This window comes from Helobdella robusta (genome assembly GCF_000326865.2).
Source record: "Helobdella robusta unplaced genomic scaffold HELROscaffold_24, whole genome shotgun sequence".
Classification (NCBI taxonomy): domain Eukaryota; kingdom Metazoa; phylum Annelida; class Clitellata; order Rhynchobdellida; family Glossiphoniidae; genus Helobdella; species Helobdella robusta.
In genome coordinates this window covers 314,908-328,242 of record NW_008704261.1, presented here as the reverse complement: position 1 = coordinate 328,242, position 13,335 = coordinate 314,908, and the positions used below count along the sequence as shown (strand labels likewise).

General features: G+C 34.0%; 3 protein-coding genes across 3 annotated transcripts in view; all 3 read left to right on the top strand.

Annotated features, from left to right (window-relative positions):
- The window catches only part of HELRODRAFT_172530 (hypothetical protein), a gene marked incomplete at both ends in the record, with an annotated part of 1,363 nt that extends 298 nt beyond the window's left edge, over positions 1-1,065 (top strand). Inside the window, 3 exons of the mRNA XM_009019205.1 lie at positions 1-9; positions 239-562; positions 737-1,065. The exon at positions 1-9 is cut by the window's left edge and continues 135 nt beyond it. Of these exons, the coding sequence (XP_009017453.1) occupies positions 1-9; positions 239-562; positions 737-1,065 (662 nt within the window). The remainder of the gene's footprint in view (positions 10-238; positions 563-736) is intronic.
- Positions 1,066-1,443: 378 nt separating this feature from the next.
- On the top strand, positions 1,444-1,996 carry HELRODRAFT_172529 (hypothetical protein; the record flags this gene model as incomplete). The annotated part of the gene is made up of 2 exons (XM_009019204.1): positions 1,444-1,468; positions 1,689-1,996. The coding sequence occupies 2 exons, from the start codon at positions 1,444-1,446 to the stop codon at positions 1,994-1,996; spliced, it is 333 nt and encodes a 110-aa protein (XP_009017452.1).
- Positions 1,997-8,922: 6,926 nt separating this feature from the next.
- On the top strand, positions 8,923-10,466 carry HELRODRAFT_172527 (hypothetical protein; the record flags this gene model as incomplete). Its single annotated transcript, XM_009019203.1, has 4 exons — positions 8,923-9,004; positions 9,172-9,348; positions 9,882-10,046; positions 10,432-10,466. 4 exons carry the CDS (start codon positions 8,923-8,925, stop codon positions 10,464-10,466), a joined length of 459 nt encoding a protein of 152 aa, XP_009017451.1.
- Between the last annotated feature and the right edge of the window lie 2,869 nt (positions 10,467-13,335).

The following is a 13,335-nucleotide window of genomic DNA, read 5'->3' as shown; positions in this document are numbered from 1 at the left end:
GGAAGCGATGTATGTTCATAACTTAGCCGTGCATTTATTTATTTATAGTGCCATCGATCCTAAAAAAAAACTTGTTCTACTCGCTCGGAATTTCGATCTTTTGTCGTGTGAATCTTTTTATTAAAAAAATGGATTCAAGTAAATTCCTAAACATTTTCTAAATTGAAAGAAAGAGACCAGAATACCTTACCTAATACATTATCATTAGTAAATATAAACATTTTTAAAATACATTCAGCGCCTGCATCTCTTGTTATACGCTTTGAGCCGAGTCAGATCTGGCCAGGTGATGGCTTCAGTGTCGAATGCTCTCTCACAGAGGAAATCTCCGAGCAGGACCACTACATCGTCATCAACAAGGAAAACGACGACCAAGAGCTCATACAGTTGGCTAAATACCACGGCGGATATGATAGCACATATACCTGGACGTTAAGAGGAACTTATATTGTGAATGAAACCGAGGATCAAAATAATGGCGAGTACGAATGCCAGAGGGGGGCCACTGTGGACGGGAAGCATTCGATAGTTGATCGAGTAGTTGAGGAAATGACCTACATCAGTTAGGTTCATTTTCTAGTGTAGAGATTATAATTATGATTATTACTAGACGCACATGATTATTACCACACACACACACAAACACACACACACACATATATATATACATGGATAAAAAAAAATTATAAAATAAATATAAAAATCATGACTCACCTCTGTAAATAATTTTTTTTAGCTTCGGCAAGAGAGCGTGAGATCAGGACGGTACCTTATTTAGTAGAAAATGAGGAAAAATTCACCCTGCTGTGCTCACTGAAGAAGAATCGTGACGTGCTACCTGAGTTTGACTTGTTAGTAATTTATGAAAAATTCGGAAAAAATTCCGTACTGCTGGCGGTTTTCAAAAAAGCCGAAAATATCTCTAACGAAATATTTATGATGGGGAACGTTTCGGTTAGAGCTGACGCTGCTGCAGACCCAACTTATCACTGTAAATGGATTCCCGTTAGCTGGAGCGAGATTGAAGGAGATGACTGGCAGCTGGAACCGCTCATTATGCGTTAGATTGTTTCTTCTATAACCATTTAAATTTCCTTCATTTTTAGTGTTTTTATGATTAAATTGTGAAATTTCGTGGTAAGTAATTATTAGTTCATCTGCTCTGCTCGTAAGTGGCGAGTAATAAATTAGTAACTAGTTCTCCATTTGATGAGAATTTAAATTATTCCTCTATTGGCGAAATTCGTGATTATTCTTATTTGATTTTATATATGGTTAGATTTATTTTGGTCTGAGAGTTAGCTCAGTCGGTAAAAGTGCCATGTGTCGCTTTGACATTTAGCGATCACCTGGTTCGAATACTGTCGGTGCCCGAAACTAAACTATAAGAGGCCATTACATTCGTGTATGACGCGGTGTCCAGACGTGGGTGAGATATACAAGATGTGCATTCGCTTGGTGTGCTGCGGTTTGTCCAGTCTTTGAATGCAGAGTGAAGTGATACGTGAGCAGTCGTTAGTATATCAGAGCTGCCTCACTAAAAGGTAAAAATTTATTTGATACTTCTTGAACTGACGAACTGACAACCGCAAGCAATGCAATACAATGCATTCTTGTAGCAAATGCATTTGAAGCGTTAAATCATTAACTGATTAATCTTTTGTTCAAATTGATTTTCTACTGTTCAGTTGAAATTGATGAGCGAAATGAAAAAATAACTGTAACTGAATATTTTGGATGTCCGGTCGTGATTCCATTTGAAGCGAAACCAAAAAAGGCTCTCACAGCACTCTGGGATTGTGAGAATTTAGTAATTAATAAAGATTACGAGCTGATTAGATTCGGTATAAAGTTTAAAAAACCCGGCACCTTCAAATGCAAGTTTGCCCTCTCCTACGCATTCCATCTGACAGATAGGAAGAAGACGTGGTCGGTGGACATCAGCATCCTTGAAAATCCCGGTGGGTCTTCTCAATGTTTTTCATCTCAATTGTAAAATACTTCTTTTCAATGTCAAATACTTATTTAATCAAATTAGCAAATTAGGTGAATAAAAGGATTAATAACTAAGTGATTTCAATTGAATCAGCAAACTAATTTATGAATGATTAGTACAAAAAAAGCAGTTTGCTACAAAGATTGAGACATGTTTCGTGTTGAGACATGTTTCGTGTTGAGACATGCGTGAACGAACGGAGTCAAAAGAGTTAACTGCAATATTGTAGTAGTAGTTGTAGACTTGGTTAAACAACTTTACTGTCAATATACTCCCACTCACACCATACCATGCCATTCCCATCATCAGCAACCAATTAGTCACTCATTTTTTTAGGCCGAACTATAAATAATTGCAAATTATTTTTTCTTGAGACTTTTCGGTAGTTAACTAGGGAAGAGCTGTTGTCCTAGCTGATTCAAATGCTACAACGACGTTCATGTTGTACATATAATTGGTGATTCAAATTTTTAAAAAATCCTGAAAAGAACAAATTAATATTATTTTACTTACTTCAAAATGTTGATAAATTGATTTCACTTTATTTTAATTAAACCGTAAAATGTAACGTTCATAAGAAGTAGAAACACTATCTCAGTTAGTAATTTAATTAGTAATTTTCCTGCTTTTTATTGAGAGTAAATATTTTTCGCCAGATCCTAATGAGTGGGCGTGTCTGCTAACAAAGCCAACAGGTTCATTAAGATTTTTTTTTTTCAATTTCTAAAACAAATTAACACTCACCAAATCTCCAAACTAACCAGTTGGAGACATTAAAACAATACATTATTTATGTGTATATTTAAATTATAATTATATATTCTACATATAAACCATATCGACCATATTCACTTGCATTTGTCACATTTTTAAAAACGAAAATTTATTTCGTATTTCATTTGGAAAATCAAATAATTTTATTTTATCAGTCTACGCTCAAACTTAATTTCAAGTTTACACACACACAAAAAAAATAATTTGTGAATTTTGTGTTGAGTCCATTTTATTCTTTTGAAATTGGCCTATATAAACTTGATTGATTGATTGAATGATTGATTGCTAGATAGATTGATTGATTGATAGATAAATAGATTGATTGATCGATTAATTGATTAATTAATTGATTCATTCGCTGATAGGCGATATGCTCTTTATGAAGGATAAGATCTGCGTGAATGAGGTAATGGAATGCGAGTTCAAAGGTAACTACAAGATAAAGAGTTACACGGTATTCTGCATATTGGATGAAATCTCCACACCTGACCAATTAGTATTGACGGATTATTTCAAACGAAATGGCGGCCATTGGCTTGCCGAAACCTACTACGACACCTTTGGACCTAAAATAACTTTCTTCAAATCCGGCACCTACACGTGCGGCTGCTTGGCGCGTTTCGACCTGGAGAGGACTGTGGAAATTCCGTTGGAGAAGAATCACAAAGTTATCGTTGAAAACTGTCAGTACCCCTGTACTCTTTTGTATTTTTGTATTTTTTTTTATTTGAATTTTTACTCACCAAGTGATCAAACTAGACAAGTTTGTGAAGATTACCTCAACTAATATGTTACAGATTAAAGATATAATTGCTCAAGGCAATTTATTAAAAAAATAATATATATAAAATATATAGATAGGCCGTAATAGTATCTCGCTATTTTCAGTTTTGCTCTGTAATTATTTCCTTTTTCTTTTTTTTTATTGGCAAAACTTCCCACTGGGTCATAAAGAATCACTTAACTAGACAGAAAAAAAATAAACGAATTTCAATAAAATATTTCTTGAATTATCTCAGTTATTTAAATATTATTTAAATTTCCAAAAGGTCTCCAGGAAGAAACTCCACCTACACCAATCTCGGATCAGAGAAGGAAAGTAAAATGTAATTATTTTTATATATTTTCAGAGATCTTTAATTTTAGAAGTAGAAGTCGGTGGTTTTTCGTGTTAGACTTTGCTGGTGAGAATAAAAAGGCAATGATTGATTCCAATATTGAATGATAAAAAATATTAATTGGATAACAATAGCTATTTAATTATGAACACACACGCACACTTACACACACGCACACACACCCACACACACACTTAAATTCCATAAATTTAAAAGCCCCCACACACAGACACACACACACACTTAAAATCGTTTAATTCACAAGCCAACACACACACACACACACACTTAAAATCTTTGAATTCACAAGCCCACACACACACACACTTAAAATCGTTTAATTCAAAAGCCAACACACACACACACTTAAAATCTTTGAATTCACAAGCCCACACACACACACACTTAAATACTTTGAATTCACAAGCCCACACACACACACACTTAAATACTTTGAATTCACAAGCCTACACACACACCACATGCACACACACACACACACACACACAATCAAACACAGCTACTCTAACGACTAAACCGACAACAAAACGCGCGCAGTCACTGACAACCGGCCCGCCATTAAACCAACACCCAATATCACCAAACACAGCCCTCAGGAGAAACTCAATGATGTTATCACTGTTCATTGCCGTCATTATGTGAAATTATTTATTACGATGGAATAATTATAAACTAATAACAACAACAAAAACAATGATAATAATAATAATAATAAATTATAAACTAATAACAACAACAAAAACAATAATAATAATAATAACGATAATAATAATAACAACAATAATGATAATAATAAATGGCTAATTATACAGGGATAATTATGCTGACATACTTTTAATATGATAATAGTTCGATTTGTTTTTATTATTATCAGCATTGCTGTTGTTGCATTAGTAATTAAAGGTTAAAGGTCAAAAAGGTCATTTTTGCCCGTGCATTTATTTGTTGGGTAGGTAACAACGACAATCCAACTCATTTCATGTAATGGGTTGGGATCACTTGGCATTCGAACGCGGTCACTGCAGCGCATCAGAAGCACGCGCTTTTAATCTTTGAGCTATCACGGTGTCTATTATTATTATTATTATTGCTATTTATTATTTTTATTCTTTGGGATTACTGACGAGCTCAGCATTTAGAATGTTGGGAGGGTAATTATTTTAATATTTATGAATAAAAACCTTTCTTAATTTTTCCTATGGCATGACGTCATCTTCCCCAACAGCGTAAATATTATTAACATCGTCATCAACATCATCCTAGCTACGATCACCATCGTCATCATCATCATCACCATCGTCATCATCAGCACTCTAATTAATATTGACATCTTCATCGTCATCATTATCACCATCGTCATCATCATTTTCATGTTATATCCATCATTCAATTGTTACACTCATTAACTCTGTAACAATTATAATTAATAATTAAACTTAAAAAGCTAGGTCTATCTTTCATGATTATAAGCATAATTAAATAAACAAATATATATAGATATATATGCGTGTGTATGTGTGTTTGTGTGCGTGGTATGTGTGTGTTTGTATGTGTTTTGTGTGTGTATGTGCGTGTGTGTTTGTGTGCGTGTGTGTTTGTTTGTGTGTGTGTTTGTTTATGTGTGTGTGTGTGTGTTTGTGTGTGTGTTTGCGTTTGTGTACTAAATAATAACAATATTAGTAATAAAAAAAAGTAAGGCACTAAAATTATTAATTACCACCTATGCAATTACAAAAAAAAATTATCTATTCATTCGTTCGTTCGTTCGTTCGTTCGTTTTTCCGTTAATTTAGGTATTTACATGTGAAGTTGATCAATCATGAAGAGGTTTGTCGGCTAATACAATACAGTTAAAACTTTTGACCCCTACCAAGATCAGACTTTGCTGGTCCTCAACCGATTTTCTCATTTTTGATGTTGATGGCTTTTAATAATAATAATATTATTATTATTATTGTTATTATTAATAATATTAATAATAATATTATTATTATTAAAAGCCATCAACTTCAAACTGGACACGACGGCAACATACAAACTGGACACGACGGCAAATTGGAAACTACAAATTCTACGTAGATATATACCGTCGCAATTGGCATTTGAGTTGCGGACATACGACATTTCCTTGACCTGGATAGGCAACTGCCTCGACCCTCTCATTGTTGAATCGGTGAGATCATGGCTGTCACTACCTATCAGCAGCTGTGTGTCTGAATGCATGTCGCTCCCCTTCAAATTGGGAGTCTTGAACATTAGGTCTCTCAAGCACTATGCCGAATCTATGCGAATTAAACTACGCAATTATCTAAAATCAAACGGCAAAGACGAACTTAAGTGCTTGTGGGCCGAATCATTCAACAACTATATTGCGGTGGATAATCAGCTACCCGATTCGAACGACATCAAATCAACGCTCAAGGCACTAGTACTTCGACAACAAAGTACAGAATTTACACGGCTGACCTCACTCCGATGTCAAGGTACGATAGTCAAGGCAATCAGTGATCATATTCTGGCAACTAGAAATGATCACTGGTCACGATACATTGCAAACCTTCCAGAGGTTCTATTCAGATTCGTCCGGAAAGGTTTAATTCAGCAACTGCCAACAAATGCCAACCTGTCCAGATGGGGAAAGCCTTCCACTGCCCAGTGCTTGTTATGCAATAATCTACAAACGAATAAACATGTACTATCCAACTGCAGTTCTTCGTCGGCACTGGACAACAAGACACAACAAAATATTGACAATAATCCTCGACAAATTAAAATCATGCGCCAACCCAGATGTCTCCATTTTTGCTGATCTAGAGACGGGAGATGTTCAACCACTATCACGCTTATTCAAGTCATTGCGACCAGATATCGCATTGCTACGCGGTGAAACGTTGGAAATTCTGGAATTAACAGTCTGCCACGAAACCAACTTCCTCAGCTCAAAAGAATATAAACTATCTAAATACTCTAATAATTTGAAAAATAACTTAATTGACGATTGCAAACATTTGAAAATAAAAATAAATACATTCGAAATTTCTACATTGGGTTTATTCAAGCAATTTAATTTATCTCATATAAACATTGTTTGGTCTGATAACTTTTGCAACGACCTTATTAAGTCTGCTGTATCATCGTCGTACGCTATCTATTGTGATAGAAATTTGAAATGAACCAATTTTGAAACTAATTAACTCTGGCTGTACTCACTCGATTTGAATGATGAGCTTCGCAGATTTGATAAAACACTAATTATTTCATTGACTTTTCATTTTATTTTACTTAATTTGTATTGTCATTTTTATTGATTTTATTGATGAATAAAAGATTGTTCCCATTTCGGACGGTTTCAACGTAATATCTCAACGACCTTCATTATATTTGATTAAGTTGATTGGGCAATCAAGAGTATGTGCGTGTGTGAGTGCGTGTGCGTTTGTGTGCGTGTGTGTTTGTTTGTATGTGTGTTTGTTTGTGTGTTTGTTTATGTGTGTGTGTGTGTGTGTTTGCGTCGCAAGATGAAGACCGGCAAATGAAGAATTCGAAACGAAAGTGCAAAGTTCGAAAACACTTTTACTAACATTGCTGCTTTGTCTTTATTGCCGCTACTACAACTACTACTTCTACTACTACTATTAATTTTACTACTACTACTATTACTACTACTACTACTACTACTACCAGTACTACGGCTACTAATACTATTAGTACTATTTATACTCCAATTATGAATTTTATTGCAAGGGTTTCTCTTTACTACATCTGTTACATCCGTTACTATTATTGCCGCTGTAGTTCTGCTTTTGACGTAGCGACTAATACCTTTACTACTACACTACCGTTGCTGCTGCTACTACTACTGCAACTTCTGTAGCAGCTGCAGTAACTAATACTACCACCATTATCATCATTATTCATTTTAGATACTTCTGAGATTGTTTTTTTCAGTTACTAATACTGCGACAGCTATTATTCGTACTACAGCAGCTGATAATGAAGTCAATGAATGATGTTTGCATTTGGCAAATAAATTCTCATTACTAAGCTTTCTTGCTTGCTTTGTCGCCGGAAATTTTATTAGCTCTTAAATAATATTAATAATAAAAATAATAATAATAATAATTAATAATTATTATAGTAATAATAATAATAATAATAATGTTATTATTATGACGAATTAACTTGTTCAAGTTATTAAAGTCGAGTGTGTTGAGTTTAACGACTGTTATATAATGAAATGACCATAAATCTCGTTCATAAAAAGTCAACAGGGATGATTCCATAGATCTGAAAGCGATGTTTGTTTGTTTGTGTGTGTGTATGTGTTTGTCTGTGTGTTTGCTTGTTTATATGTGTGTGTGTGTGTTTGTGAGTTTATTTGTGTGTTTGTTTGTGCGTGATATTATTGTATATAATGTTTATGATGTATATATATATATATTGTACATATTATGTATTCAAACCGTTTCACTCAAACACATTTACACACACACACACACACACACACACACACAAACACACACACATACATAGAAAAACTCACACACACTCATAAACAAACTCACACACGCGCATACACATACAAACACACACACACAGCGGTGACAAAGGTGCTTGTTCATCGAAGTTGGTTTTAATTACCAGGATGTTCGAAAAATATTTAGAATGAACTAATTGTCATCATCCGGCCGAGAAAGTGTCGGTGTTTGATAGATGTTTGTGGTTATAAATACAACAGAAGTCTGCTGTGGAGACAAGTTGTTTGCTCAGGAGGTGAAGAAAATTTTTTGTTGAAATAAAATTTTAATTTTTAAATTATCTTTTGCTCATCTCTGTTCAGGTTTTTGTCTTTTTGTAACTTTTAGATACGAATAATTTTGAATTTAAAAATTTTTTTTTGATAAATTTTATTTTAAAGTAATTTATTTCATAACTACATGTACTGTCGTGTCATTGAAAATATATGCGATAATATACATTGGACTTCTTTTTTTTAATGTTTAGCATTAACAAATGAAATCTCAAGAACGGCGTAACAATAGTTGTGATGAAATAAAAAAAAATACTCATTATTTCATTTTTGTCATAGCCAAAAGTCCATCATCACAATAGAAGAAGATTTATCATTAATTCATTTAATCAGAAAAACAAATCAATCATCATTAATTCATTCGTAGAGAGAAAAAAAGTTCAAGACGAAACCGGAAACTATGTTCTCTCCATTTTTTTCATCCACCTCGCGATCATCATCAATAATCTCAGCCACTCTCCTACTAGCAGTCGCGTTCTTGTCGCTCCTGCCACAGACAGCTGACGCAGTGTCTTGCTTCAAATGTGCAGCTGACGACAAAGAATGCAACGACCCGTTCAATGCCAAAGAGAGTAAGGTCTCCAAATGCACTGGCAAGTACTGCCTAAAGTCCAAAGCGACTTTTAACGGTTTGGTTTTGTTCATTTTTTATTTTATAAAAATTTGAAGTCTGTCAAACGCGGCAAATGATACACTACGTAAGGCATTACTAGCATGGCTTCAGAACAGGTCATAAGTTGACATAAGAGGCAGATTGCTACGGGAAATATTACAAAAATTTATGAATTTTTGTAGATTTGCAGTACGCAGATTTGAATTGAGGACCTTTCGATCAATTTTGTTCCAACTCTCGTAACTTTCATTTAATCCGTTTAGTTGGGAGGAGGATTTTCAAAACATTTTTAACTGATGATTGTTTCTTGCAGAGGCCCGTTCACTTTATTGCTCAATTATAGAAAAGACTTTTTTCTGATCTCATCTCAATAAACCCTTCTTTATTTTTGATTTTTTTTTCCAAAAAAAACATTTTATAAAACACATTTATTCCATATCATTCTGCTTTTCTAATTTAACTCTCACTATGTGATGCGTTTTCGATACCTCTGAAATTTACTAGAAAAAGAATTGCAGTATTTGAAAAAAATTAATTTTGATCTACCAGGTGTCTCGGGCGTGGGCAGGGACTGTGCGGAGGAGGTCAGCATTGAGGGCTGCGTGTCGATTACAGTGCAGGATGTACCGACCACCGTGTGTACCTGCAAAACCGAGCTCTGTAACGGTTCTGCCGGTTTGAAATCTCAATCTCTGCTGGCTTTCGTCATGGCCGGTTTGTCGGTAGTCGGTGTGTTCGCCACTACGAAGATGTGAATGTTGTACGAGAGTTCACGATGAAGAGGAAAGAAATGTGGAACTTAACTTTGATGATTAATAAATGATTTGAATTTATTTAGTATAATTTGTTTAATTTACGCTTTCATCAGACAAACTTTTTTTTCATGAGTATAAACGTTTTGGTGAAATAATAACAACAAATTTGTTTCGAAGTTGTTTATAAATATACTTAGTTTTATAAAAATTCTTGATAAGAGTTTAATATGAAAACTTATAATTAACTAAAAATACAACGACGGAACGTTGGTAGCGACATGAAATATTTCTATCCCAAACATTAAAACATCACTTTATTTTTTCATAAACAATTTCGATTTTAGCAGTCGCCGAGATAGGCGCGACATGGGCGGCATAGAAATAAATACTTTAAAAAAAATAACCAATTAAAGTTCCCAAAAATTGAATAAAGAAACTGAAAAATAAAATCAAAGATGAAAGTTTCTTTAAATTTTTTATCTAATTTGACTAAAAATGAGTTCAGAAAAATAAATAAAAAATAGGAAGACAACGTATTGAATGTATTCTGATAAGAAAAATATAGCGTTTTACAAATGCGTATAATTTTATAAGCTGAGCTTATAGCTGTAACACAAAACGGAATAACCAAAAAATTTTAATGAAAAAAATTACTGCCTCACATCATTAAATCGAACTAGTTAAACTTTTAAATAAGCTTTCATTAGTCGTTTAAGCGAAAGTTGTTTTCGCACACATCTCTCTTTCCTCTTTCAATCTCTCCCTCTTTTTCTCTCACTTCTGACTTCTCACTATAATTTCAAAAAATATTCACTATTCGCTAGAAAAACCCATAAAAACTCATTGATACATATATACCAATTTTTATGTGATCTATACAAATTCCATATCAGCGAGTAACTGGCGCACATTTAAAGATTGACTCTTTCATGGTTTCAACAGCCTGTTTCATGGTCTGCCAGAAAGATCTGTTGCACAGGTACAATCCATCCAGAATGAAGCAGCCAGAATGTTAACTGGGGGCTTAAAATTTGATCACATCACTCCTATTCTCTTTGATCTTCATTGGTAGCCCGTTCTACAGAAGATTATTTATAAAATCGTCTTACTAGTATGCAAATGCAATAATGGACTAACTTTAAAGTATTTAATGGATGGAATTATTTCCAGAAATACTCCATCACGGCATTACCCTTTGCGATCTAATGATTTCTGTTGTTTGAAGAGATTTTGCTGTCATGGGACCCGAGATCTTGAATAGTCTGCCACTCTGCTTGCAAAATCGTCGTGGAAATCTTCAATATTGGAGTTTCGAAGAAAGTTAAAATCCCATTTATTTGGTCAATTTTTGGTAAAAAAAGGCACAATACAAATAATCTGATAATAATAATAATAATAATAATAATAATAGCAATTACTAAGCAAAGATCAACTACTATGTTTGTGCGCATGTGTGTGTGGGGAATGGTGATTGTTAGTTTTTCTAAGTTTCGTTCGAACGTTCGAAGAAATTTAGAATGAATAAGCTAATTGTCAACATCCGGAAGATGAAAGTGACTGCGTGTGATGGATGTTTACAGTTATAAATGCACCGGGGTACTGCTGTTATGAAGAGTTTTTTGTTGAAAGGTAGAAGTAATTTTTGATAGATAGAGTTTAAACTTTTTCATTGTTCCGTATTCAGGTTTTTGGTTTTTGTAACTTTTTGAATTCAGTAACATTTTTAAAGTGACTTATTTTAATTAATTAGTTTCAAATTAACTTTTTTCATGATTATTGTCGTGAATCTAATTAGGCAAAATTAAGATATTTTATTTAAGGCATTTGTTATTTATAACACCTAACCTTAGGAAAATGTGATATCTTTAAGAGAGTTCGGCACTTTAAAACATGGCGTAACGTGAAATAAAATTAGACTCAAAATTTTTTTCATTTTAGTCATAGCCAACAGTCCATCATCAATTCATTTCTACAATCGGAAAAATTTATTATTAATTCCCTTTAGTTCATTTAATCAAAAAAAAAATCAGTAATCCTTCCAGAGAGATAAAAAAGTTCAAAATCAAACCGGAAACTATGTTCTCTTCCTTTTCCTCATCCACCTTGCCATCATCATCAATAATCTCAGCCACTCTCCTACTAGCAGTCGCGTTCTTGTCACTCCTGACAACAAGGAATGCAACGACCCGTTCAATGCCAAAGAGAGTAAGGTCTCCAAATGCACTGGCAATTTCTGCCTAAAGTCCAAAGCGACTTTTAACGGTATGGTTTTGTTCATTTTTTATTTTATAAAAATTTGAAGTCTGTCAAACGCGCGGAACGATAAAATATGTAAGACATTAACATTACATAAAAAAACTATATAGTATATATACATACCGTTCATGTATGACTCTTTTTTCAAAAATCTTTCTAGCAATTTTCAGAGGCATCTGCCACAAACACACAGTTAATTTATACACACGTGAATCTATGCGTTACACATATAGTATGTGGTCGACGAGAAATTCTTTGCTTCCGATTCCAGTCAATACGTCATCAGCACCAGGTCCCTCAACCATTATACCCTTCTGCAGCCGATAATTATAATCCCAATTATAATAATAATTTTTGGAAAATTTCATTCTTTTTTGTTTGTATTGCATGCTGTGGTTAGCGATAAGTATGCTTAATTATTTTGTGTTTTGCTGTGTTTTGACGTACCATTTTGTCGGAGATGTATGTTAAAAGTTCCAGTATTTTGTAGCTACTTGTTTCATCTTCATTCCATGGTGGATCCAGGAGTTTTCAATGCAATGGGGAGAATGATTTCAAAATTTAGGATACTTTTTTCAGTATTCGTAATTTTTGTTTATCCTCGTTTTTTGCAAATTTCCGTTCATTTTATTCCCACATTATGCACAGAACCTTCAATATTCTCTTCTTCCATCTACGTTTCTCTTTCCTGAACCGGCCACTCTGAACATTATATTGTAAAATAAAGCCCTTTCATAAAATACCCTCCTTCGAAATCATTTTGCTTTTCTCAAAGTACAATTTAAGTCTCACCTTGCGGTGTGACTTCGGTACCCCTAAAATATACTAGAGAAATGATTGTAATGTTAAAAACTTCCAATAACGAGTTGTTTCTCAAAATTAATTTTGATCAACCAGGTGTCACAGGTGTGGCTAGAGACTGCGCGAGCGAGGACACAATCGACGGCTGCGTGTCGATGACCCTGTTCGAAGCACTGTCCACCACATGTTCC